The sequence below is a fragment of the Grammomys surdaster genome, unplaced genomic scaffold (assembly GCF_004785775.1).
Source record: "Grammomys surdaster isolate TR1022 unplaced genomic scaffold, NIH_TR_1.0 591, whole genome shotgun sequence".
NCBI lineage: Eukaryota > Metazoa > Chordata > Mammalia > Rodentia > Muridae > Grammomys > Grammomys surdaster.
In genome coordinates, this window is record NW_021605010.1 from 26,105 (window position 1) to 52,164 (window position 26,060).

Here is a 26,060-nt window from a genome sequence, read left to right on the forward strand (position 1 = left end):
CAGACTCAAAGGCAGAGCTGTGGTTTACTTACTCTGCCAATCAGCTATTTCTCTGGGCAAATCCAGGGCCACCCTGCCCAGAGGGCCTTCCCTGACCCTGGTCCCTTCCCACCCCTAAAAGGCACTGTAACAGGTGAAGGGAGTGATGGAGCCACAGCAGTGGCTGCAAACATGGTGCCCCAGTGAAGTGGCCTGGGGGAGCAGGAACGGGAGGAAGAGTCACCTCATGACAGGCTGGAGTGCCACCCTGGCCGCTCAGCATGTTAGCAGCGCTGACTAGCAGGGGGGACAGCATCCTGCTGGCACTCCTGCTCCACTTAGAGCAGGACCACCTCATGGCAGCTAGGACCTCACTTGTCAAAGTGGTCCAGGGGATAGTGCTCCCCATAAGTCTGCAGGTGCCGTGCCAGTGACTCCTGCTGCCTGCGGAGCTGGGTGGGCATCTCCTGGTACACATCGGAGAAGAGGAGGCTTGGGTTCGGCTTTAGCTTCCGCTCGGCCTGCTCAAAGGCCTCCATCACCTGAGAGACACGAGAGACTAGTAAGTGTCTGTCCCCTTCACCCCGCCCTCTCCCAGCCACGACCCATGGTCCAGCCTTGCCCCTCTGAGGCCTCAGCCTGGTGTTAGCGAGCACTGCAGATCCCCAGCTCTGGCCTGCAGGGAGCTGGCACTGCACTGAGCATCTCTACAATGGAGGGAACAGGAGTGGAGGGGCAGGATGCAGAGAAGGGAAAGGACTCCTCAGGGCGACGGGGTCAGAGCTGAGCCAGTGACCATGGTGCAGCCTGAGGCCAGACCAGGCCTGTCCTAAGCGCACAGAGGACAAAATTAGCTCCAGCCACAGCCCAGGTGGGGCACTCCACTTCACATGGACTGAGTTATGAAGTGGATACCCCAGAAACTTAGAGATAACTTGCCCTGGGTTCCACTGTGAAGAGTCATTAAGGCCATATGGTCCAGGCAGCTTGGCTCCAGGGGCCACACATGGGGACAAGGCTTGCCCGGGTCAGTGTGAACACCCAGGTCCTGCATTCCTGTTCTCCCAGAGTTCTTGCTGTGCAGAAGTCAGCAGAGCACACCCTGGGGCTCCAATGGGCCCTCACCTTCTTCCGTGATTGCTTCCGCCAGGCCTTCTCCTGTTCCTCATCCCACCAACCCTGGTTCAGCAGGTACTGCCTCAGCCTCGAGATTGGGTGGTCCTGCTTGTCCCAGTAATTGACCTCGTCCACTGAACGGTACGCTGAGCTGTCGTCACTGGTGCTGTGGTGCCCAATCCTGCTCAGGGGAAGAGGCGTGGATCAGCTGGGGGAGGGGGAACATGTCAGAAAAGGACACAGGAGTGATGTGGCACAGGCAAGGGAGGCCATGTCTGGGGGCGCTGACAGCTTCTCAGAGCTGTGGGCTGCAGGATGGAAGGGAGACGGGCACCTGTAGGTCATGGCCTCAATGAGGAAGGGTTGGTTTTCAGCCACAGCCCGCCGTCGGGCCTCCTTAGTGGCATTGTACACCGCGAACACATCGTTGCCGTCCACACGGATTGACATGATGCCGTACCCAGGGCCCCGAGCCGCTGCAGGACAGAGAGGATGCCAGTCAGGCCTCAGGGAGATGAAAGGGGAAGAGGAGAGCAAAGGGTGTGCTCTGCCCACTGCCTCCTGTGCCCTCGCTGTCACATACCACCGGGGAGAGAACAGGAAGGAGGACAGCGAGAGAGGGGTCCTTACCTATGCCATCCCCACGGTACTGCTCAGAGGTTGGTGTGGAGATGGCATAGCCATTGTTCCGGCAGAAGAAGATGATAGGACACTCCAGGGTGGCAGCAAAATTGAAACCGGCGTGGGCGTCCCCTTCGCTGGCTGCCCCCTCGCCAAAGTAACAGATCACAATCCGGTTGGCATTGGCCCGCTTGGCAGCATAGGCTGCCCCTACCGCTGCACGGGGACATGGATGAGAGGGTGAGAGCAGGACTAGCCCCGCACACACACACCGCACACACACACATACACACACACACACACCACACACACACACATACACACACATACACACACACCACACACACACATACACACACACACACATACACACACACACACATACACACACATACACACACACACCACACACACCACACACACACACACACACACACACACCACACACACACACACACACACACACACACACACACACACACACACACACGGCCGCAGGCTTGGAAAGTTGTCTCCAGGTACCCAGGGTGCATGACCCCTGATTCCACCCCGTCATGCTTGCATGTATACCACCTTCAAAGGACGGCCAGATACGGACCTTCAACACCAGGGCCAAGCCACCAGCACCTCATATCCTAGTTACTGAGTAGCCCACTGACCCTTAATATGTCATCCAAGGAGCCAGGGGATTCTTACAGAGTGAGTCTGGCAGACTCCTTCCGAATTCTGGGCTCTCAGGCCACTGTGGGCCAAAGTCCCTGCAATAAGAAAGGCCAGTAGCCCTCACCTGCTCAGTGCCCCCCACCCTTCGTCCCTTGATCTAGTCATAACTGAACTCACGATTGCCTCAAGGTGCCCACACAACTCTCTTCCACACTACTTCCAGCCTGCCTTCCAATCAGCTGTGACGCCTCTGCCACTGCCCCCCAGACATGGCTCTGTGCTGCCTTTCCTGTCACCTGTACGAAGCACTCCAGTTCCTGTCCCCTCACAGTCTGCCCTGCTGCTCTCCCCCAAGCCAACATCAGTATCAACAGGGCTGACATTTGTCTCTCTTGTTCAGAAAGCCTAGGATATGGTGGCCATTGCCTACGTCTGCTGACTAAGGGACTTTGGTGTACCATAATAAAGAGAGCTCTGCTTCCCACCATTCTCCCACGAGGTCTGCAGACACACAAGCCACACACCCGGACTGCTGCAACAGCCAGGCTCCACCGAGACGTACGCCTCCCGTCAGATTCTAGGCCCAGGAGGCCACAACAGAGCCTATCCTTGGTCTGTGTGCTGTGTGGACACAGGCCCAGCATCCTGGCAGTCTGTAGTATGCAGGTGCCTCAGGGCACCCCAGCTCTGGGAGGTCCACTTGGCTCTGAGGAGCAAGGCTAGCCAGGGCAGGGGAGAGCGTGGTCTCTGCAGTCACCAGTGCCCATGAGTGAGTCCCCGCCCTCCTCTCTACCACAAGTCCCTACTAAGTCACTTCCTTCTTCACCGTCAACTTCCTGTTCTCTGTAACAGGGGTAATAACACGTGCTAGGTTTACCTCACAACCACCAACAGTTTTATTAGACAATCTTGAGTGTGGCAACAACACGATGCCTGGCCATGCTGGCTTGAGCAGGAGGAGTCTGGGAAGTTCAGTATGGTCATGGTGACCCAAGGCTGCTTGATGAGGTAGGACACCACAGAGCCCTCCTCTGAGGTCCCTGTGTACAAGCCAGGCTCTAACGGCACAGGCTGGAGGCCTGGGCCCAGAGAGATCTATGCCACAGGTATTGCATGCAGGAGGTTCAGAGTATATGTCCTCACCCTGAGGGATCTGCGTGGCCAGTGGAGAGGAAATGGTGACAAAGTGGCGCTCCTTGCAGCCGTAGTGAACGGGCATCTGGCGTCCCTTGCCTGGGTCATTCACGTTGCCGTAGCACTGGGCCATGAACAGCTCCAGCGGGTAGTCCCGGTACATGAGCACACCTGGCAGGGGGAGGCAGCTGTGAGCCTGATAGGCAGCCCAGGGGGGAGGAGTGGCAGGCCAACCCTGTGGGCAACCTAGAACCATCCCCTTCCTCCCCGGAGCTTCCTGCCTAGAACACGGTAGCCAGGTCAGTGTGGTAGGGCAGGCCTTTGAGCCCAGCACTCTGGAGGCTATGGCAGGAGGATTGCAAGCTGGAGGTAAGTCAGGGCTACATAGCAAGATGATATCTTGAGTGAAAAGCTAACTAAGAGCCAGACTGTAGAAGGTATGCAAACTCGGGGGGCGGGGGGTCATAACGACAGGCAGGTTTCACAGGTATGACCTATCTCTGGAGAGACCTTTATGTTTGGCCCAGATTATCCTTCTTGGTGACTCTCAGCAAGGGGTGGATGGTTTATATGTTAGCGCCATCCGACACTCATCTTTGAAGGGGTATAACTGAACTTTGCGTATGACAGAGCTGTCCTGCACAGAAAATGGCAGGCAAAGTCTTTATAAAAATCTGGTTTCGTGCCAGGCAGCGGTGGCGCACGCTTTTAATCCCAGCACTTGGGAGGCAGAGGCAGGCGGATTTCTGAGTTCGAGGTTAGCCTGGTCTACAGAGTGAGTTCCAGGACAGCCAGGGCTACACAGAGAAACCCTGTCTCGAAAAAAAAAATCTGGTTTCAGCCTTAGGGGAACATGGTCAGTGGGAAAAGACCCATCAGACCATTACTCTGTCTGTGGCTTTTCAGAAATTACTTGGTAATTTCATCCATGAACATGAGATGCTTAGGTCATCCCCACGCCCCCACCCCAACCCCCACCTCTAACTCTTTTGGGAACACCCTCCATTCTTCTCCAGACTTCATGGTGTTTTCTTTTTCTTTCTTTTTTCTTAATAACTCACTGGCCAGGCATGGCAGCTCAAGCCTTTAATCCCAGCACTTGGGAGTCAGAGACAGGCAGATCTGAGTTTAAGGCCAGCCTGGTCTGCACAGTGAGCCGTTGTCTAAGTCTCTATGTGCCTGCCCCTGAGCTCACCGATACAGGGAGCCATCCAATGGCCCTGGGCCACAATACTGAGGGAATGAGGCTCTACTTCCCTTGGGGCTGTCAACACCCACCTTTCCCACATGGAATCCAGGTCCTCAGGCAGGCATGGCAGCAAATAGTCTACCACTGATACAGCCCCAGCCCAAGGCTTTTTTTCCCCAATAAGAAATTGTGAGATTTGTATCTTGAACTAATCCACCTCCACCTGTACTGACAGGAAAGACCATATCTATTCATAGAAATAAAACCTTTTCTTCAAATAAAAGCCCTGGGGGAGGTCTCTAGGACATGGCAGAGACCTGTGCCAGAAGGAAGGAGGCCCCAGAGAGTCTATGAGGGTGACTCTAGCTGAGTCTCCTAGCAGTAGGGGATATGGATACTGAAGTGGACTCCCAATGGAGGGAGAAGGACACAAACTCACCCACAAAACCTGACCTGAATTGTGTCCTGCCTACAAGACATGCAGGAACAAAGATGGAGCAGAGATGGAGGGCGTGGCCAACAAATGCCTGGCCCAAACCGAGATGTATCCCTTGGGCAAGAACCAATCCCTGAAACTATTAATGGTGCTCTGCTATGTTTGCAGACAGGAGCACAGCATGGCTGTCATCTGAGAGCCTCTACCCATCAGCTGACTGAAAAAGATGAAGACAGCCACAGCCAAACATTAGATGGAGCTTGCAGAGTCTTGTGGAGGAAGGGTTGGGAGAAAGACTGAGGGATCCGAAGAGGACTGGGACTCCACAGGAAGACCAACAGAAACAACTTGCCTGGACATATGCACAGGCCATGTTGCATATGCAGGTCCCCCAACCACTGGAGTCGGGGCTGACCCTGAATCTGTTGTCTGTCTGTGGATCCTGTTCCCCTAACTGGGCTGCCTTGTCTGCCTTCAGTGGGAGAGGATGTATCTAGTCCTGCAGTGACTTGATGTGCCAGGGTGGAGTGGTACCCTGGAGCGACCTCCCCCTTCTCAGAGATGAAGGGGAGGGGGAGGAGATTATGAGGGGAGATAGGAGGAGAGGGGGAGGCTGATATTGGGATATAAAGTGAATCAATTAACTAACTGGGGAAAAGCCCTGCCGGATGGATGTCAGATAGCCATCGAAGGTGACTTGCATCTCTGTGCAAGTCAGAGGACTGGATGGGTCTGATTCTTTCAGGACAAGCTGGGACTCTCTCAACATCACTGAAAGGGGTCACAACACACAGCCTTGAGGGAACACTGTGAGTTATGATGTTCTACAGTCCCACAGAGCCTGAACTCACACAGAAGCATTTTCATGGCCCCTGTGGTCTCCCAGAACATGAGCTCACGCGGAAGCAGCTGTCTGGCACTGACCGTTCCCAACCCTTTACTGCAGAGTTGTTCTTCATATGAAAAGTTAATGAGGCTGGGGTGCCTTACCACCACTTGAGAGGCAGGCAGGTAGATCTCTGTGAGTTCAAGGCCAGCCTAGTCTACAAAGGTAGTTCCAGACCAGCCATGGCTACACAGTAAGACCTTGTTTCAAAACAATAACAACAAACAAGGCAATGGGGTCACATTGTAAGCCGCTTGTTTGTTTCTTTTTTTTTTTTAAGATTTACTTATTTTATGTATGTGAGTACACTGTCACTGTCTTCAGACACACCAGAAGAGGGCATTGGATCCCATTGCAGATGGTTGTGAGCCACCATGTGGTTGCTGGGAATTGAACTCAGGACCTCTGGAAGAGCAGTCAGTGCTCTTAACCCCCGAGCCATCTCTCCAGCCCCAGCTTGTTTGTTTCTTAAGGCAGGTCCCACTCGGTAGCCCTGGATGTCCTGGAACTCACTATGTAGATCAGGCTGGCTTCAAAGAGATCTGCTGCCTCTACCTCCTAACTGCTGAGACTAAAGGTGTGCACTACCATACCCAGTAGGCCCGGACTTTCTATGTACATAGGCCAAGCTGGCCTTGAATTTGTGGCAATTCTCCTGTCTCTGCTTCCACATGTGCCACCATGCCTTGGGCTTCAGTCATCTGTCAGATGTCTTTGGATGAGGACAATAAATTCAAAATGGCCTTGCGAGACTGCATAGGCAATGATGGAGGAGGAACTCTGGCGAAGGAGGGGGTGCGCCTGCCTTAAGACTTCCCAGGAACTCACAAGGCTCAGATAGCGGGGCTTCTACACGACAGTCACCACAAAGGGGCAGGAAGAAGGTGCTCACACACACAGTTCCAGGCTGGGGTGGGTCTCTGTGGTAAAGTGTGTGAGACCCTGGGTTGAATCTCCACCTCACCAAACATAAACAAATTTGACAGCCTTGGCTATGCACGGCACCCAGGCGGCTCTAACCTGCACCAGGAAGCTGCAGGTTCCATGGGAATCACTGCTTTGCCTCAGCACCTGCTGCTGCTTCACGTCCTGAACAAACACCACTCCCTGTCACCACCCCAGCTGGGAATGGCCAATAGGGTCATGGGAGGGAAGCCAGAGTGACAGAGAGGGCTGTTACTGGGTCAGACTTCAGTGAAGAGGACTCACTAGGCCCTGCTCCTTGGGAGGCAGATGGTCTAGCTCCCAGGACCTCACTCAACCTGCTGACTGACTGGCTTTCCCAATTAACAAGGACAACTGCCTCACTGGCTGGGACAAGGACCTCCACAAACCACCCAAACCAGGCCAGCCCTGGCTCCAAAACGCCCATATTCTGCAGCAACGGGACAAGACAAAGCACTCTGATGCAATCGGAGACTCGGCCTTCCAGAAACTAGTAGGGGCCACCTGCTCTATGGAGCACTCTCATCTCCTCATGTCACTGTGGCTTGTTTTTATTGGGGTTTGCTGTTTTTAAGGACAGATTCTTGCTATGTAGCTCAGGCTGGCCTCAAACTCACAGTCTTCCTGCCTCGGCTCCCTGAGAACTGGGATTACACGCACATACTATTGTGCCAGGCTTCTCTGCCTCCCAGCATGAAGTAGGAGATGGGTTGCTTCCACACAGGCAAGAGCTTATGGTCCCCAGTGCCTTGGAAACCTGGCTTTCCTTGATAACGAGGCTAGGCCTCAACTATCACAGACTGTCTCAACCCAGTACAAGAGGGGTCAGGGGCTGGTCCAGCTGTAGACTGGATGCCTGGCTTATCCAAGGAGGCCTCTAGACAGTCGTCCTGGCTAACCCCACTTCTGAAAAGCTGTCCCTGGGAAAGGCTCCAATGACAAGGGCCTCTAATTCCAAGTGCTCAGCCCTGTGCTAGCTTTATGCCAATTGCCCGTGACTTTTCAGCAGTCAGCTGGGGGTACCACCTCCTTATAGAGGACAGATGGTCAAGCAGCTTGCCTAAGATGTGGTAGGCCTAACAAGGCTCAGGATCTGCCTGGCTGTTACTGCCAGGGGCACCTTCCTTTCTGGACCCCAAATAAACACATCTCAATAGGCCTCTCACCTGGTCCTCACAGATAGATTCTAGTTAGGTGCTATGCTGCCAGGCCGTGTCCCCAGCTCTCAAAGAGGTTCTTGCCTTATTCTCTGTTCCCTGCTTTCCTCTGTATCTATCTCCCTTGCCCCCCCCCCCCAAAAAATGAGATCCCCACAGTGCTCAGGACCTTCCTACAGCTTCTGTGTCCTGGGGAACATAGTGCCTCGGAAGAATCCAGAAGTGCCATTCCCTGGGCAGACAGGTGCCCACAGAGTACACCATGCCCTCAGCCAGGCCTGATCCCCAGGGTCCTTCTGATTCAGGTTCAATTCAGGTGCCTCCTCATTGCCACCTTGGAGATGAGAAGGCAGTGGCTCAGAGAGGTCTGTGAGCCGACCTTCTTTGCAAGAGGTGCCACCCCACACTTAGTAGCTCTGGGGGCCTCCCCTGCCCTGCTTCCAGTGCTGTTCCTTGGGCTCCTGAGGCCCTCACAGCACCATGCTGTGGGGCTCAATGGAGACTCCAGGGCAAACTACCAACAGACATACCTGCCTCCCGGTACTGGCCGAACACCAGGTCCGTGCGCTCCAGGGCGGCGGCACTCCCCACATGTGTCCCCTCCTCACCATAGTTGGTCATGTAGAAGGAGATCCGGCCCTAGGGGTGAAGGGTCCAGAGGCCCAGGCTTGGTTAAGCCAGTCCTTGACAGAGAACCCTGCCTTACTTCTTTGCTTGTTTTATTTTTAGAGACAGGGTCTCCCTGTAACCCTGGATATCCTGAACTCACAAAGTAGACCTAGTTGGCCTCAGACTTAAGATGTGCCTGCCTCTGCTTCCTGGGTGTCAGAGTTAAAGGGGTGTGCCGCCACACCCAGCTCCTGCCTGTCCTGTAATGATCCGTCACCGCTGTGGCCATCACTGTGCTGGGCTCAAGGAGCTCCTGTCTCCAAAGCAAGTGGGTGACAGTGAGAACTGAGTGTCAAGAGCCGACAGTAAGCCAGGCACAGGCAGGTGTTGAGACAACCTTGCTGCATTGGGCAAGGCCCAGACAAAAGGACAAGGAAAGACATGAGGCCAAAGGACCACAAGGTCAAGTGAGGTGAGGGGAGAGGTGTATGTGGGCTGTGCTCCCGGTCACTCTGTAGGGGTGCTGCAGCCACACCTGGGTCTGGGAATCTCAGGAGGCTCTGCCAGGAAGGGATGGCAAAAGGAGAGACTACAGTGCCAGGAGAGAGGGACTGGTGGCCTGGTTTGGGAGCTAGGGACACGGAGAGAGGGACAGATGGATGAGTCCTCAAAAGCTGAGTTAATGCCTCAGAGAGTGACCACCCAGGCCCGCTTAGCCTCTCTATCTCTGGGCCTGAAAAATCACTGGGCTTCCCAGCCTCCCTTGCCAGCGAGGGGTGGTTGGTGAGAGACAGTTTTAGCCCCAGGCTTTAATGGAATTTGCTTTTCTGGATAAGACTCTTACTGGCACTACCCCTAACCCCATCTTCTTCGTGCCTCACTCAAGAGCCAGGGTGCCTGGACCAGTGGCAGCCATCCTGTGAGCATCAGGCAACAGGCACAGAACAAAGGCCAATCTGCCATAAAGGATGAAGCAGAGGGACGGGGTGGGTGTCCAACAGTGCTGTAGCTGCCAACCAATTCCTAAGGGAACATCAAGAAACAGAAGGCGGGCAGGGAGATAGCAGACAGCAAGTGAGACTTGGGGTGCCAGGGTAGGTGAGAAGGGCGGCTGCCAGTGCCCAGCACCGAGAAACAGTTAGAGGAGGAAGGCACTCAGGTCAAGTCTGGGCAGGCTGTCTGCTGTGGGGTATGAGCAGAGTGGATGCCAACTAGTCTAGGGCACCAAGATGGAAGTCTGGCCGCAGAGTTGGGGAACCCCTGGTGTATGATGAAATCCAGATCACCCAAGATCACATGGAAGAGCTCTCTCTAAACTGCCCCTCGGGACCGCCCACCTCTGTGGACCTCAGCAATGCTCCTGGAACCTGCCCTTCCAGCGGCCTGGGAAAATGATGAGGAAGGGCTTTTCTTTAAGTGGGGATCCAATTAAAACTTAATTGACTTTCTGGTGCCAAGTGGGTGGGCGGGTGCTGGGTACGGAGGGCCTTCAGGGCTGTCAAGTTCAATCAGTATGTGGATGAGCTTGAGATGCACCCAATCTTGGTCTAGTGGCAGAGTCTGTCCTCCCTGAGTCCTTCCTGCCTCCCGTTACCAGAGCACCCATTCTGCCATATGCAAGAGCTATCCAGAAGAAAGGACAAGTGACAGTCTCTCTGACAACTAGGAAGGGCCGATGAACACTGATAGATGGCATTCCGGAGACTGCCCAAGAAAGCTCTATGGAGACACAAGTCGAGGAAGAGTCGAGACAGGCCGTGCTCGGCCTCCCACCTGCCTTCTGCATGCTGCCTGGAAAGAGACTCTAGCAGCCATTGGGATGATGAGAACCCTAAGCAGACCATGAAGAAAGGCCTGCACTGCACCACACTGTACCACACCACACTGCACCACACTGCACCGCACTGCACAGCACAGCAATGTCGTTGTAGGTTTTGTTTAATGCTTGCATTATGTTATTTGAGTTTCCAAAATCACATGGGAATCCACACATCGGCATGTAAAACACTGAGGTTCCCTGTCCCCAGCTGGGTTTAACTGGTAAATAAAGTTGCCAGCAGCCAGTGCCTGAACATAGAGACAGAGGCAGGACTTCTAGGATTCCCAGACAAGGACCCAGAAGAAAAAGGTGTCATTCTGGGAAAGGAGAGGGTCCAGGCCTGAGAAGTGTAAGACATGTAAGAGTCGGGGATCATGGCCCAGAAGGGCTACAGGCCTGGGTCCTGGATGGCCAGGATGGAACACAGGTTTAGTAACTAATAATTCAGGAGTATCAGAGGGGAGAGTATGCTAGCAACATGGAAGTTTGGGAGTGGCCCAACCATTGAGCTGTTTAAGGCCTATTAAATATAAGGCTGTGAGTGAGTGTGTGTGTGTGTATATATGTGTGTGTGTGTGTTTCATTCAAAAATCCAGAGCACTGGGGTGGGTAGCAAGGAAGTCACTGCCTCCTCAGGCACCACTGGGGAGTTTAGAGCGGATGAATTTGCCACGACACAATGAATGGCAGCTGGAGACACTCGGCTCCACTGGATGAGCTCCAGGCTCCCTATTCCCCTAGCTTCTTTTATCCAAGAGGGCGGACTAGTCACGGGCGAGTATTGCTTTTGACTTTGTTTCTTGAGCTTGCCTTTGGCGTGGGTAGTCTGCCACTCATGCCCAAGCACAGTCCTTATGCACATGGGCTGTTCTGCATGTTAGGTAAACTCCTTCCGTTCTGGAGAGCATGGTTCCCATCCCAACACTACAACCAGCTCTCACTTCACGCATGTCCTGGGTTGGGGTGGAGGGGTAGCTTTGAGACAGTGTCTCACTTTGTACTTTAGGCTGGCCTAGAACTCAAGGCTATCCTACTGCCTCAGCCTCCCAAGCACTAGACTTACAGGCATGTATCATCATGCCTGGCTTCTGAAGGGATTTATTTGACAGAAGCCAGGACAAGGCAAGCACTCTACCACTGAGTTGTGTATCCAGCTGTCAAAAACTGTGGGAACCAAGACAAAGACAAGAAAAATGTCCTACCCAAAGTCATGACCACGACTGGTACTTCTGGAACTTTTCTCTGCTGTGAGCATGGCTGGTATTTTTAGTGTTCTTGGGTGAAACCTTTCCCACATTCTTCCAGTGTCCCACCAGAACCCCACAAACTCTCATGACACCACCAAAAGGATCCGCCATACCAACCCCCTCCTTGGCATTCCTTGTACGCAATCACAGGTAGGGACCAGGGGTAACCCGACCCTGCTCCCACCTGTCCCCACATACCTGCCGCTGGGACTCATAGAGAATGCGGTCCATGGTGTTGAGTAGCGTCATGCTCCTGTATAACTTCAGAACCTCTTCCTGGGGCAGCTGCAGGTGGAGGCAGACAGATGGGGACAGTTGGGACAGGAGGAGTCAGGCAAGGAACCTGGGCATAGGGGGCCGGGGAGCGGGAAGCAGCCTCACGTGGGGATCTTCACTGGGGTTGATGATCTGGCCCTGGCGGTCCATGACACGGTAGATGGGGATGCCGGAGATGACATTGGGCTGGATGAACTCAAGCTTGTCTACAAATTCTGCAGAGGCCCCTGGGAACTGGGGCTTGTCGTCCAGGGATGGGAACTGCTGTTGCTGCTGCCTGATGGGGTACTGGGGAAGAGAGGCAAAAGCACTCTATCAGGAGCAGCTGAAGCTGAAGCTGGCTCAACCTTGGTAGCTGACATTATGGTGGGTAAGGAGCTCATGAGCCCAGGTTAGCCTCAAATTTGCTTCTTATCTGAGGCTAGCCTTCAAGTACTAATCTCCTCCACATCCAGTTTCGTTTTGTAGACAGGGTTTCTCTGTATAGTCCTAGCTGTCCTAGAACTCACTCTATAGACCAGGCTGTCCTAGAACTCAGAAATCCACCTGCCTCTGCCTCCCAAGTGCTGGGATTAAAGGCGTGCGCCACCACTGCCCGGGGACCAATCTCTTAATGGGTGGCATAGCAAAGGGATTTTTTCCCTTTATGTATCCCCTGCCCTAAGAACAAAAACTAGTTCATAGAAACGTGAAGGTTGACTGGGCACAACAGTACAAGCCTACAATTCTGTCCTTTGGGAGGCAGAGGTGGGGCAGCAGGAGTTGAAGGTCACCCTCAGCTATACACAGAGAGAGCCTACCTAAAAAAAGTTCCATTTCAATTGAGCTTTAAAGAAAGACACGTTTACCTGGCTGTGGTAGAGCATGCCTTTGATCCCAGCATCTGGGAGGCAGAGGCAGGAGGGTCTCTGTGAGTTCAAGGACAGCCTGGTCTACAGAGAGGACAGCCAGAGCTACAGAGAGAAACCTGTCCCAGAAACTAAAAATACTGAAGTAAAATAAATATATGTAAAAAAGAAAGGCATGTTTACAATGCCTCACAGGGCATCTAGAAGTCATTTTGGGGCAAGCCTCTCCTACATAGCCCAGGTTGGCCACTTGCTCATGATCCTCCTGCCTTAGCATCTGGGGGACTGGGATTATAGGTGCTACATGTGATAAATTCTACACACCTGGTCCTTCCCTTCTCTCACCCGGCAAAGTGTATTACATGCACCAGTGGCCCTCTCCCTGCCAGGGCAGCTCCTACGCTAAAGCCAGAATGACCTACTCACTGAATGCCTGAGCACCCGCTTACTTCCCAGCTCTGGGCAGGGATCTAACAACTGCAGGCATCTGTCCTTGGAACTGAGAGGGAAACGATTCGCCAAACAGGATGGAGGGCAATTCCTGTCCTCCCACAGCCGTGAGGACAAGATCGGGGTTCCTCTGAGGAGGTGACATAAGAACTGAGTCCCATAGAGTAATAAGCAGCCAAGGACGGAGTGCGGCAGGCAGCAGACAGAGCATGCCAAGTCCAGAACGCAGGGCGGGCACACGTTCTGCAGCGCGCTCCAAGGAGTCAGGCATTCTGCAGGGACACTGAACCTCGCAGGTCAAAACCTGCACACGCTCCTCTCCAGGAAGACGTGGTTTCCAGAAGTTTCTCTGTGCTCCCGCATGCTCTATCTTTTATACATGAACTGAACACAGAGCTATGCACAACAGCACACAGCACGCAGAAAGTGGAGGCAGAAAGATGTGGAATTCTGGGACAGCACTGAGACACTGAAAACCCTACCATAGACACAAAACAAAAAGCTAGGTATGAGGGGTACTCATAATCCCTGTACTGAAGTGGGTGGGGAGCCTGGGGGAAGAAGATGACACAAGTTCAAGGCCAGCTGAAGCTTCAACGTGAAATCATTTTTAAAAAAATTAATGAAGAGGGGTTTGGCAGCTCAACTTCTAATCTGAGCACCCGGGAAGCAGAGAGAATCGAGAGTTCCAAACTACCTTTGGCTATATAGCAAGTTCAAGGCCAGCAAGGGCAACATGAGACCCTGTCTTTATAAAAAGGGGGGGAGTAGGAATGTGGGTCAAAAGGTAAAGCACTTGCCTGGCATGCACGAAGCCCTGGGTTTGGTTTAGAGTGGTGATCCCTGCCCAGAAAGTAGAAGGGCAGGGATATCACCGGACTGAGACAGCCTGGGCTATGGATGACTATCTAAAAATGAGAAACAACAACAAAAATGAAATAGTTGGGACTGCACACTGAAGTTATCTAGGAACAAACAAATCTTCCAGCCTTCCCAAGCCTGCTGTACCTAGTGCCAAGTTCCAGGAAAAGGCCACTTGCCAGAAAAAGCTGACCACAACAGAAACCAGACTCAGACTTCTCTAATCAACACAGAAGCTTTGAGTGTGTCTCCAGACTTCCTAGGGGGCCTTCCCTCACCCCCATGTTCATTCATAAAGGAGGTAGGGCACGAGCAGCCCACATTCCAGAGGAGACTACTGGGAGGTGGGGGAAGGGCTACTCTGAGAAACAGAGGTGCCCACCTGTTCCAGACCCACTGGACTTCCCACACCGTCCTCCCTTGATGAAAACCCACAGAGACAACTCGACCTCAGGGCAAGGGGAAGGATGGCTGAAGGGAGAGACAGGTTGCCATCTTCCAACAACCCTGGCTTGTTGCTAATTAACCCTTTCTGGGTCGTTCCGCCATTCCACTCCTTGACGTCATCATTCAGGAGGTAAGAGGACCTTGTAAGGCTAGCATTGGAGAAGACATGGCTGCCAAAGCCAGAGAAGCCTACACACTCAGGAGGGCACTGAATGGCTGGGTGCCAGGCTAGGCTGTGCTTCCTTAGGGCATCAGGGAAGAGACTCAGGGAGGCAAACCAGCTTGCGCCAGGCCACAAATCTAAACACACTTGTCACAATGGGACTTCCAACCGGGCAGGGCTGACTCAGACCCCTGCCCCCCACCACCAACCACCACGGCCACAGCATGTCCAGCTCCCACACATGTGCATCTTTCCTCCTCCACAGCCAGGCTCCCCTCAGGTCAGCAGCTGAAGCTTACCGTCTAGGGGAGCCACACAAACAGTGGATTTCCTACAAACTAGATGTCACGTGTCCCCTCCCTTCTTTTAACTACATCGGACAAGGCGCCGAGGTTCCAGCAGGCGCTGAGGTTCGTGGCTGTGAGGAAATGATTGCTCCCCACGGCAGGGCAGGTTCAGGCTGGCACCACTCTGGCAGACTCATCCTGATCGCGCAAGAAGGAAGCAAGCAACCTCTCCTCGACCTGAGCTCCAGGCACAGCAGGATCTTGATACAGACCTGGAAGGGGCCTTTGTTTCATGTCTGTCTCCCACACAGGCCACAAGGCAGGGGAGGTGTTGAGCTGGCTTACACAAGCTCTCCAGAGGTAATTACCTTGTACATGGGAGAATGAGCGGTTGGCTGAGCTCAGAGACTCTGGAGTCAAACGGACTTGAACTCCACTTTCTGACCTCACAATGTGGCTCTCTGGAAACACTTCAAATTTTCTCATGTCTAAAACACTGCAGAGGGCTGAGCACCAAGTTCCTAGGGTGATTTACACAGGGTTCACGTCGGCCTGGGCATAATATGTGCTTGAGAAGTGGTGAGAGAGAAGGGCATGGTGGTACCCTAATGCCACCTTCATGGTGTCTCTTCACAGCAACAGGATTCCTGAGACACCCACTCAGGAAGCTGAAGCAAGAGAATAATGAGTTCAAGGCCAGCCTGACCCACTTACTGAGAGAGACATAGTCTCAAAGCCTGATCAACCCCACCAAAAGACACAAAGGTAAGAAAGCAGGAGAATCAGAAATGATGGGCACCTTGGGAAGATGGGGAGAGAAGAACTGGTACCCCTTAAGTTAGAAACTGATTCCAGACTTTGCCCTAGCAAACTTTAGAGAGAGAGTCAGGAGGAGACAGAGGAGGAAAGCTATAGGGATTACCTGGGAGTGATGAGTATCAGGCAGAGCCTGCAGGCTAAGAATGAGCTAGGATGTCCATGTGGGGCACATTGTCAGGGGACCTGATGCAACCATTCAGACACTCAGGTGGACCTCACATGCTGGAGCAGGCCCAGACCATGTTCTCCAATCCCCTCTTTCCAAACATGTGAACAGGAGGGCTGTCTTTGCCCCCCATGAAGTCACTGTGCTAATTCAGTGAGTTCCAAAACTGGCCAGTAATGACACTGGATGCTGGATTATGGGATGGGTGGTAAAATACCTACAGAGGCTGGGCAGTGGTGGTGCACGACTTTAATCCCAGTGCTTGGGAGGCAGAGGCAGGCGGATCTCTGTGAGTTCGAGGCCAGCCTGGTCTACAAAGTAGTTCCAGGACAGCCAGGGCTACAGAGAAACCCTCCCCCACCCAGTCCTACAGAGAAGGTACATGATGACCACATCCAATGACCATATTTCTCCTCTGCCACTTCTTGGAGGTAGGGAGTTGCCTGGCAGCCAGTGACGTTAGGATGGCAAAATTGCCCAGCCTGGGACAAAGCCCTGAAGCCCAAGGAACCCCAACAGGAGCTGGGCAGCCTGATCAGCCTGCAGAGGTATCGCACGGCCATTCCCATGGATACCTCAGTACACAGCACAGGCAGAAGCTGTAGGACGACACCTCCCTGAGCCTTAGATTCTCCGTTAGTGTACGTTATGAGCACAGCATGAGCTAACATATACACGTGATTCAGCCCAGTGCCTGACACGTAAGGAACGTTCGGCGAGCATGAACCACTAACAGGGATGTGAGATGACTGTTTCCGTCAACCAGGCAGATACAAAGCCTGGATGAGAGCTTGCCCAGCAGCAGGGTCTCCTCACAGCTACATCTAACCTGCCTGGCTCGAATCCCAGATCTGCCTCTGTCCAACCACAGGACGCCAGACAGGAACCTACTGCCCTGAGCCCATGCCCCATAAAGACAAGAGAGCTGCTTTGTGGGCTGAGGGACAATACACCACTCATGCCTTGTAGGAAGTGTCACCAGCCACTCCACATGGAGTGAAAAAAAAAAAGTTCTCTCAAAGAGGGGAGTTGAAGAGAGGCAAGGGTGAAAAAGTACTTTGGGCATGAGGAAGAACTCAGTGGAGTTACACAGGCATGTCAGGCCACCATCAGGAAACTGAGGCAGGAGGATCACAAGTGCAAGGCTAGCATGGGGTATAAGACAAGACCCTCTCAAAACAGAACAAAGTAAAAACCAAAAACCAAACCAAATCAACAGAAACAGGCTCTAGGCCTGGCACCTGGGGACACTGGAAACCAAGGTGACTGAAGTAGGTCCGTAAGAGCTAACTACAGGGCTGGAGCGATGGCTCAGATGTTGATTCCTGGCACCCACATCAGTTGACTCACAACTGTCTGTAACTCCAGCTTCAGGGGATCCCACACTCTCTTCTAGTCTTCACAGATACCCACAAAAATGTGCACACACACATATGGAAATAAAATAAACCTTAAGAGACAAAAACAGAAAACAACTGACTGTGAACACAGGTGCCACACAAAGCTCTATCTCTGTGCTCACTGAAGCCACACACACACACACATACACACCCCAGCCTCCTTTCGAGGTACCCAATCAAACACAGATTATGCTTGAGGCTCAGAAGGGCTAAACAACTTGTCCAAAGCCACACAGCTCACAAGTTGGTGAGGTTGACATGTGCAGGGGCTGCCTGAGCAAAGAAGGTAGGGTTCAGAACTCATCTAGCATTTGGGATGGGCCTGCTAACTCTACCTTCTCTCTGTGGAAGAAAGCCAAAACCATCCACACCCACTGAGCCTTGAGCCCTGAGGCACTGGGCCAGCTAAGGCAGCAGGGAGCTGAGAGCTCCCTTGAGCATTGCCACTCAGGTTGGAAAGCAATCTAGCTCCCTGGGCCTCAGAGACCCAGCGGCTTTCACCTCCACAGGCTCTGGGTGCTGCAGGTGTGAGCCCAAGAGAGCATTTCACTCTTTCCCTCAGTCAGTCAACACGAAGCTAGTTAGTGTCTCTGGAGAAAAGCTGTGGCTGCCATGTCTAACATCCTGACTTAGCCAGTGCTCGGAATACAGAGTGAGTGCCCCTAGGAACCCTCTCTTGGGCTGGAAGGAGCCCAGATGAGAAGAACTCTTGCTGCTCTAGCAGTTCCCTGCAAGCTCAGGCGGCCTGCAAATCACCTGGAACTCTAGCTCCAGGGGGAGCTGACACCTCGGGCCATAGCAGGCACACACCTGCAGTTGAAGACTCACACATGCACACACACACACACACACACACACACACACACACACACACACACACATTATGGAGCACACCTTTAGCCCACACTCTGGAAGCTGGGGCAGGAGGACTGCATCAAGTTCCAGGCCAGCCGGGACTACCTAGCAAGACCCTGGGGAAATAACACAATCTACACTCTAGCTGGACGTGATAGCCCACACTCGGAATCCCAGTACTTGGAGGGGAAGGTGTGAACAAGCATCAGGAGTTCATAGCCATCCCCAGCTACAGAGTTTTCAGGGTTGCCCAGGACCACATGAGATCTAGTCTCAAAACCCAAACGAAACAATCTCTCTTTAACACTTGCCAGCGCTATCTAAGGGAAGCATTTCTCTGGTTCTGCCCAAGGAAACCTAAAGTGTACAATCCCAAACTGCTCTGAGGAACTAACAGGTCAGCTAGCCAGAACAAGCGGCAGGGCCTGGTGGTGCCCACCAGTGAGCTACTCCTCCACTGATTCCATCTCCTACAAGAAAAACTAGTGTGACCAGACCCTTTGTTCCGTGTACTGTCTGTCAAACAAAGCTGCTCGGGGGACTTGGAACACTTTTCCTCCATGGTACAAAGTCTTCTCTCTCCTAGAATCAAAATGGCACCCAGGTAAGACCTTCACACTAGGTTAGTGAGGAGGCAGAGCTCAGTGGTAGCACACTTGCCTAGCACTCTCGAGGTCCATGGTGCTCTCCCCAGCACTGAAGGAGATATGAAACAGAACCAAGGCATGCTGGCACACAAGGGAAGTGGAGAGAGACCGCAACATAAAAAGTTCAAGGCCAGACTCAGTTCAAGGCCAACCTAGGCCACTACAAATCCTGCCTTAAAAAAAAGAAAAAAAACAAACAGAGAGATGTTTCATCTGGTAAAGACACTTGCCACCAAGCCTGAGGACCCCAAAGCTGTTCTCGGACCTTCACAGTGGCATGCATGTGCCACCTCCTCCTCAAAAAAGAAGTTTCTTATTAGGCCAACAATATTGCATTTCAGAACAAAATATGTTGAGTGTGGTGGCACACACTTTTAATATCAGCTCTTGGGAGGCAGAGGCAGAAGTCGGGGCGGGGCTCAGTGCCCGAGCTTCTCTCTTGTTGGCAGCTGGAAGGGAACTAGGCTTTGGAGGCCAGGGCTCTGTGCTCAGACTCACTATCACTGAGCCTCAGCCTCTCATTTTAGTAGCACTGCACTAGCACTTTGTATGTTGAAATTGTCAGTCACAAAGTGTTTCGTAACGTGCAAAACCCACATCAGATTCCTTAAGACATCAGCCAACACCTTCAGGGGCGTCCAACTGTTGAACATTGCAACACGACGCTGTTATCTACAAACTTTACACTTAGCTAGAACTTCACAGCAAAACATACACACACACAAACGGAAAAAAATAGTCTCATCATGTTTTAGCTACGACTATAATTCCATGTTAGGCTATGTTCATACCCGTCTTTGGCTACATTTAGCCTCCAGGCCAAAGGTTAAACAGAACAGGAGAGAAATCAGTAGACCCATCTCCTCTTGGCACGTCACTTCAAGAGCCTTCAGAGTGCCGGACCATTAGTGACGAAGAGCAGAACCCTGGTTCTAACAGCCTTCCTCCAGCGCCCTAGTACCTCTGCCCTCCCAGACGAGGGTCAGAATGCTACAGGGAGTGAATTTGGTGTTTTAAGTCTTTTTTTTTTGTTTTTTTGTTTTTCGAGACAGGATTTCTCTGTGTAGCCCTGGCTGTCCTGGAACTCACTCTGTAGACCAGGCTGGCCTCGAACTCAGAAATCCGCCTGCCTCTGCCTCCCAAGTGCTGGGGACTAAAGGTGTGTGCCACCACCGCCCGGCTGGTGTTTTCAGTCTGTAATTTTTGTTTCTAATTTATTTATTTTTATTTTATGTGCTGGTGTTCTGTCTGCATGTATGTCTGTGTGAGGATGCTGATTCCCCTGGAGCTGGTGTTCCGGAGAGTTGTGAGCCGCCATGTGGTTGCTGGGAAATGAACTCAGGACCTCTGGAAGAGCAGATCACGCTGCTAACCACTGAGCCATCTCTCCAGCCCCAAGTCTTTAATTTTTTTTTAAACTACACTTTTGCTTATTGTGTGAGCACGTGCATGACAGAGTGAGATAACCTGTGGGAGTTGATTCTCTCTCCTCCATGTGGGCCCTGGAGACATCTCAAAGCCCCAGGCCTTTACTCTCTGAGCCATTCAACGGCCTGAAGGGTGACTTTTTTTTTTTCCCTGTAGAGTCTTGCCATGTACCCCCGGCTGGCCTGGAGTTCTGTGCAATCCTCCTGCCGCTGCTTCCTGAGTGCTGGAATTATAGGTACGCACTGCTGTACTCAGCTGATGCAGTGCTGGTGCATTCTACCAACAGAGCCCGAGAGAGTAGTTAGAGAGTTTTGTTTTGTTCTTTCTTTCTGTTTGAGGGGTGGGGGTGGGAGGGAGGGCTGCTTGCTTGCCTACAAGATTTATAGTCACTACCCTGGGGCAGGCTCCCACAGTTTAAGTTTCCTTCCTCTTCTTAGCCCTGAGCAGCGAAGACTTCTGCTGTAGCAGCAGGGGAAGAAGACAGATGCAGATCCGGCAAACACCCAGGGCCAGGGCCACAGTGCTCGGTGAGGGGTGCCAGGAGGAGGAGCTGCCTTGTCCCTCTTCCTGTCCCCTGGCCCTAGCATCCACTCTACCGAGCCTTGGCTGTACCTCTCCCCACCCTTCTCCCAAGGTCTTAGCTCCTCATCCCTGTCCCCAGGAAACTGCACCTTCCAGCCACAGATGGCGGCTCACGCCTGCAATCCACCCCTCGGGAAGTTGAGGCGGGAGGAAGGCCACCAGTTCTGAAGCCATCGCAGGCTACAGTTTGAGACCAGCCTGCACTAGAGAAAAAAAAAAGTTTTCTCTGTGTCCCCAAATCAAACTGTGGTTTGGTCACTCCAGCAACAGGGCCTTACACTGCAGTCACAGCAGGCAACCAAGAGCAATGCGGAGCCTGGACTGATTGGGTGCTTGGCCAGTACCAGCTTTGCCTGGCACTGGGACTGTCACTCAATACCGGTCTCCTGGGAGCAAGAGTGCTTACTAATGTGGAGTACTTTCTTTTTAAGAAAAAAAATTTAAATTAGCTTGCTAAACTAATGGGCTTCATTTATTTATTTAGTTTTATGTACACTGGTGTGAGGGTGTCAGATCCCCTGGAACTGGAGTTATAGACAGTAGGGAGTTGCCTTGTGGGTGCTGGGAATTGAACCCAGGTCCTTCAGAAGTGCTCTTAACCACTGAGCCATCTCTCTGGCCCCCTCATGGGGCTCCATAAGGCTTCTTCATTCATTCTTAGTTTTGGCTAGCCCACCCCTACCTCTCCTCTCCCCCTACCTCCCTGTCCCGACTTGAACTTAAGCTTTTAGCTTCCAGTATCCTCCCCCGTTCTTTCATAGCATGTAGGCTCTACCGTCCCCTCTTACTATACTATTTTCTTGAAAGATCACAGGTTCTGAGTAGCGTCTCCGTGCACACTTCACTTTGTTGCCCTCTGCTGGGCCCCTCAGTGGCCCATCCCCACACACGGCCCAGGCACTACCTGCTTGATTGAGGCCCTCGGCCCCAGGGTTCCTCTTCCCTAAATGCATCTGCTCCTCACTCCCTGCTAACGGTCTCTTTACCTTCCTAGCTTCCATATGTACTTCATGTTAAGATCATAAAAGACGTGACGCTAGAACCCCCATGGGAATGGACAACGTTTGTCTTTTGTGGCCTGGGTGACCTTACTTGGTATACTTTTCCCAGTTCCATCATTTACCTGCAAATTTCATGGTTTCAGTTCTCTTCACACTTGAGTAATACCCCATCATGTATGTGCATACGTATATACATATATACATATATACATACATACATATCACCTTTTCAGTATCTGTCAGTTAATGAAGATCTAAGTTGATCCTATTTCTTAGCTACTGTGACTAGAGCAGCAATGAACCAGGACGTACGAGTGTCTCTATAGTAAGGCACAGATCTGTCGGATATATGCTCAGAAGCAATACAGCCAGGTCATGTGGTAGATTGATCGGCTTATAGCTGTAAGAACCCTCCTGACTCATCAGAGTGGCTGCACCAGTTTACACCCCCACAAGCAGAGGTTGAGGGTTCTTTCATCATGCTAGATGCTGTGCAGGCAGCAGGGGGAGAAGAGACATCAATTTATCTAGTCTTGGACCTCCACACGCTACAATACAAACCCGCTGGGCGAGCTGTGCCCACTGGTGCACATCTGTGGCGAGACCGTGTATGAGGCAACCAACTGCTCTCTTGATTGAATAGAAGCCCTGCTCCACAGGACAGACTCCATACCTGGTACTATAACCCAGGTCAAAGCATACGGCTAGGGAAGCCATAGGAACCGGAGGAGAACCTACTGATGCCATTTTCCTAAATGATCATGTTGTCAAACTGTCTTCTAAATATTAATGTTTATACTATAGATATGTGATTCTCCCAGTCTTGACCAGAGAAGCTTCTTACTGAGGTGGGTAGTGGTTAATGCAGACACATTACTGCTCTGTGCTCAGAATAAGTGACTCAGCTGTAAATGAGACATTAATATCACCACCAGACATTAATATCCACAGCTAAGGGAGCATTGTGAAGGAACAGCCAGAAAGAACGTAAGAATTCCAGGATGGGAGGAGCTACTGCGGGATGGGAGGAGCTACTGCGGGATGGGAGGAGCTGCTGCGGGATGGGAGGGGCTACTGCGGGATGGGAGGAGCTACTGCGGGATGAGAGGCGCTACTGCAGGATGGGAGGAGCTACTGCGGGATGGGAGGAGCTACTACAGCATCCCTGTCCTTGCGACACAGCTATTGCAAATAGAATTCATAGCGGCCATGGTCACTTATAAACGATCTGCACAAGATGAAGCCAGTTAAAGCTCCAGCAAGGTTTGGGGAGGTGCTCTCAAGACCCCATTCCTGGCTAGAGGTCTATTAGCAGTTACCAGCTCCAAGAGAAAGAAGAGCCATTTTTCTTTAGGCCACTGGTAGGTTCCCCAGGCCCTAGTGGATGAATCTACACCCATTGGTGTATGGGCAACATTAACTGGACTCACCAGTACTCAGAAGGCGGAGGCAGGTGGATGATCTCTGTGAGTGCAAGGCCTGCCTGGTCCTGTGAGTTCCGGGACAGCTACGGTTCTATAGACAGACCCTGTCTCAATAAACAAACAAACAAGCAAGCAAACAAGTCTAAGAAGGCACAGAGTCATGAGGGATGGGAGGAACCTAGACCGAACTGGAAGTGGGGAAGGTGGAGAGGATTTCATCAAAATATACTGTATACATGTATAAAATTTTCAAAAAATAAATAAAACAAGTAAAACAACAACAGTAAACCTTCAAATTGAGCACAGTGGCACAGACCTGTAATTCTAGCATTTAAAAGCTCAGCCAGGAGGACTACCAGTCTGAGGTCAGCCTGAATTATATTACAAATAGGACAGCCCTGTCTCAAAAAGTACAAACCCCACAGTCTAGCCACATTTAAAGCCGGGTAGCCACATATGGCAGGTGCTACCATACTGGACAGCACAAACACAAGACTTCTACACTGTATGAGAAAGCTCTGCTGGATAACCGTGAGTCTAAAAAAATCTCCTTTTGCCGCTACCCAAGCCTGCTACTACTACTCAGAAGGTAAAAGGGTGGGCCCAGCAGCACACGCCTGCAATCTGAGTGCTTTGAAGGCTGAGGCAGGAATAGTTGAGGCAGGAGGATCCTGAGTACGAGCCTAGGCTAGAAAATTCTAGGCGAGCCAGACTACACCTCAAGCGTTGGTCAAAAACAAAACAAACAAACAAACAAACAAACAAAACCCCAGCATTTATTAACAGACCTAGTGAAAGAAAAGAAAACCAGGTGCAGGAAGCACAGTGAAACGTGATCACAGTACACTGTATAAAAAGAGGATTGATAAAAACATTTTTTAAAAGCCAGAACTGGGTGTGTTGGCATAAGCTTTTAGTCCCAGCCTTGGGAGACAGAGGCAGGCAGATCTCTGTGATTCCGAGGCTAGTGTGGTCTACAAAGAAAGTTCCAGGACAGGACAGTCAGGGTTACATAGAGAAACCCTGTCTCAAAAAGACTCAAATCGCTGGGCAGTGGTGGCGCACGCCTTTTAATCCCAGCACTTGGGAGGCAGAAGCAGGCGGATTTCTGAGTTCAAGGCTAGCCTGGTCTACAGAGTGAGTTCCAGGACAGCCAGAGCTACACAGAGAAACCCTGTCTTGAAAAAAAAAAAAAGACCCAAATCAAAAAGAATAAAATCAAAACAGAGACTATAAAGCCAGGCACGATAACAAATGGCTGAAATCCCAGAATCTGAGACAAAGAGGCAGAAGAGAGCAAAAAGGGAGGGAACACAGAAGAGGCGGAGGACGTAGTTCAATAGGTAGAGTGCTTGTCTGGCACGTGTAAGTCCTGAGTTCAATCCCTAGCACCAGATAGAAGCGGGCATGGTGGTGCACAGTTCTAATCCTCACACTGACGTGGGGCAGGAGAACAGGGGTTCAAGGTCATCCTCAGCTTTATAGAGAGCTGGGAGGCCAGCCTGGGCTATGTAAGACAGCGGCCAAAAAGGGGAGGGAGGATGGAAAATTTGAAATATACAAACTAATGAAAGTTACAAACTGCTCCTGTCTGCCGTTCTTCCAAATGTCCTCTCAAATAAGTAAAGAAACACGGGGACAACGACAGAAGACTGAGCCAGCAGGAAAACAGATTTAATCAGCTGCAGTGACCTTTCCCTAGGGTACCTCACTTCTGCTCGAAGCTCAGCCTACCTGCCCAGCCAATGAGTTCCAGGACTGAAATCAGCTGTGAAGGACTTGATTGCCAAAGGGGGAAAAAAAAGCCAAAGAGAACAGCACACACGCCTGCCCCGCCCCCGCCCCCCCCCCCCACCCCCACCGGCTCTGGCAACCTTTCTACATTTGCTTGCTTCCACTGACTACCTTCCTCATCCTGCTCACCTCTGCTTGTCCCCTCCTCTTCCTACCCAGAGCTTCTGCCTACAGACCCCATCTTCTCTGCACTGTGAAATACACAGAAGCGCAAACACAGCCTCGTGAAAGATTGAGACGCTTTTAAACATAACCTTTACGTCTCTATTTCTTCCTAAGAAAGATCCCGTGGGGCCCAGATACTCACGGATCTAGCCAAACCCCGAGCCCCAGATCGCCCCAACAGCAGGAGGGCAGCCTGGCCCAGACCACGGCACGGCCTCCAGATCTTGGCCGCAGACATCGCTACCGCCATCTTGGCTCACAACCACTCCTCCTTTCTCACGGGATAGACATGAGGCTGTCCCATTCGATGCCTTATTCAAATAGCAGCACCACTAAGCCAACACAGTATCTGCTTCCAAGCATCTTGCGACAAAGACGCATAAATAAGTAAGGTGGCAATTTTTATTCTCTAAACTTGCTCCAGTCGTCTGTTTGTAGTTGCTCCAATATCAGGCAATAAAAAGAACAACTTGACTTGAACCTCCAGGGTTCAGGGCCCGGGACCTTGGGCAAAATGGACCCACTCCAAGTCCCGCCCTCTATTCCCTGTTGTCCAATGGCTTTGCCAGAATTGGGAGGTGGAGGTGGGCGGAACCAGATTGTTAGTAAACGCTGAGCCACGTGCTACGGCCAATTCCGGAGTGCC

The 26,060-nt window shown here is 52.0% G+C and overlaps 1 protein-coding gene across 1 annotated transcript; it reads right to left on the reverse strand.

Moving 5' to 3' along the window:
• Positions 1 to 5: 5 nt before the first annotated feature.
• Bckdha (branched chain keto acid dehydrogenase E1, alpha polypeptide) lies at positions 6 to 25,865 on the reverse strand. Its single transcript, XM_028781965.1, has 9 exons — positions 25,557 to 25,865; positions 12,183 to 12,365; positions 12,000 to 12,086; positions 8,657 to 8,765; positions 3,523 to 3,684; positions 1,726 to 1,932; positions 1,430 to 1,571; positions 1,105 to 1,276; positions 6 to 521 (listed from the first exon to the last, which is right to left on the reverse strand). The coding sequence occupies exons 1-9, from the start codon at positions 25,662 to 25,664 to the stop codon at positions 351 to 353; spliced, it is 1,341 nt and encodes a 446-aa protein (XP_028637798.1). The 5' UTR covers positions 25,665 to 25,865; the 3' UTR covers positions 6 to 350.
• Between the last annotated feature and the right edge of the window lie 195 nt (positions 25,866 to 26,060).

Bases quoted from the DNA above. Each gene is read 5' to 3' on its own strand.
- Bckdha (XM_028781965.1), bottom strand. From the start codon at position 25,664: ATGGCGGTAGCGATGTCTGCGGCCAAGATCTGGAGGCCGTGCCGTGGT. The intron at 12,087-12,182 runs GTGAGGCTGCTT...CTCCACCTGCAG, and splicing joins ACCCCAGTGAAGATCCCCAC to CTGCCCCAGGAAGAGGTTCT. The intron at 3,685-8,656 runs GTATGTCTGTTG...TCCCCCTGCCAG, and splicing joins CGGCCAGTACCGGGAGGCAG to GTGTGCTCATGTACCGGGAC.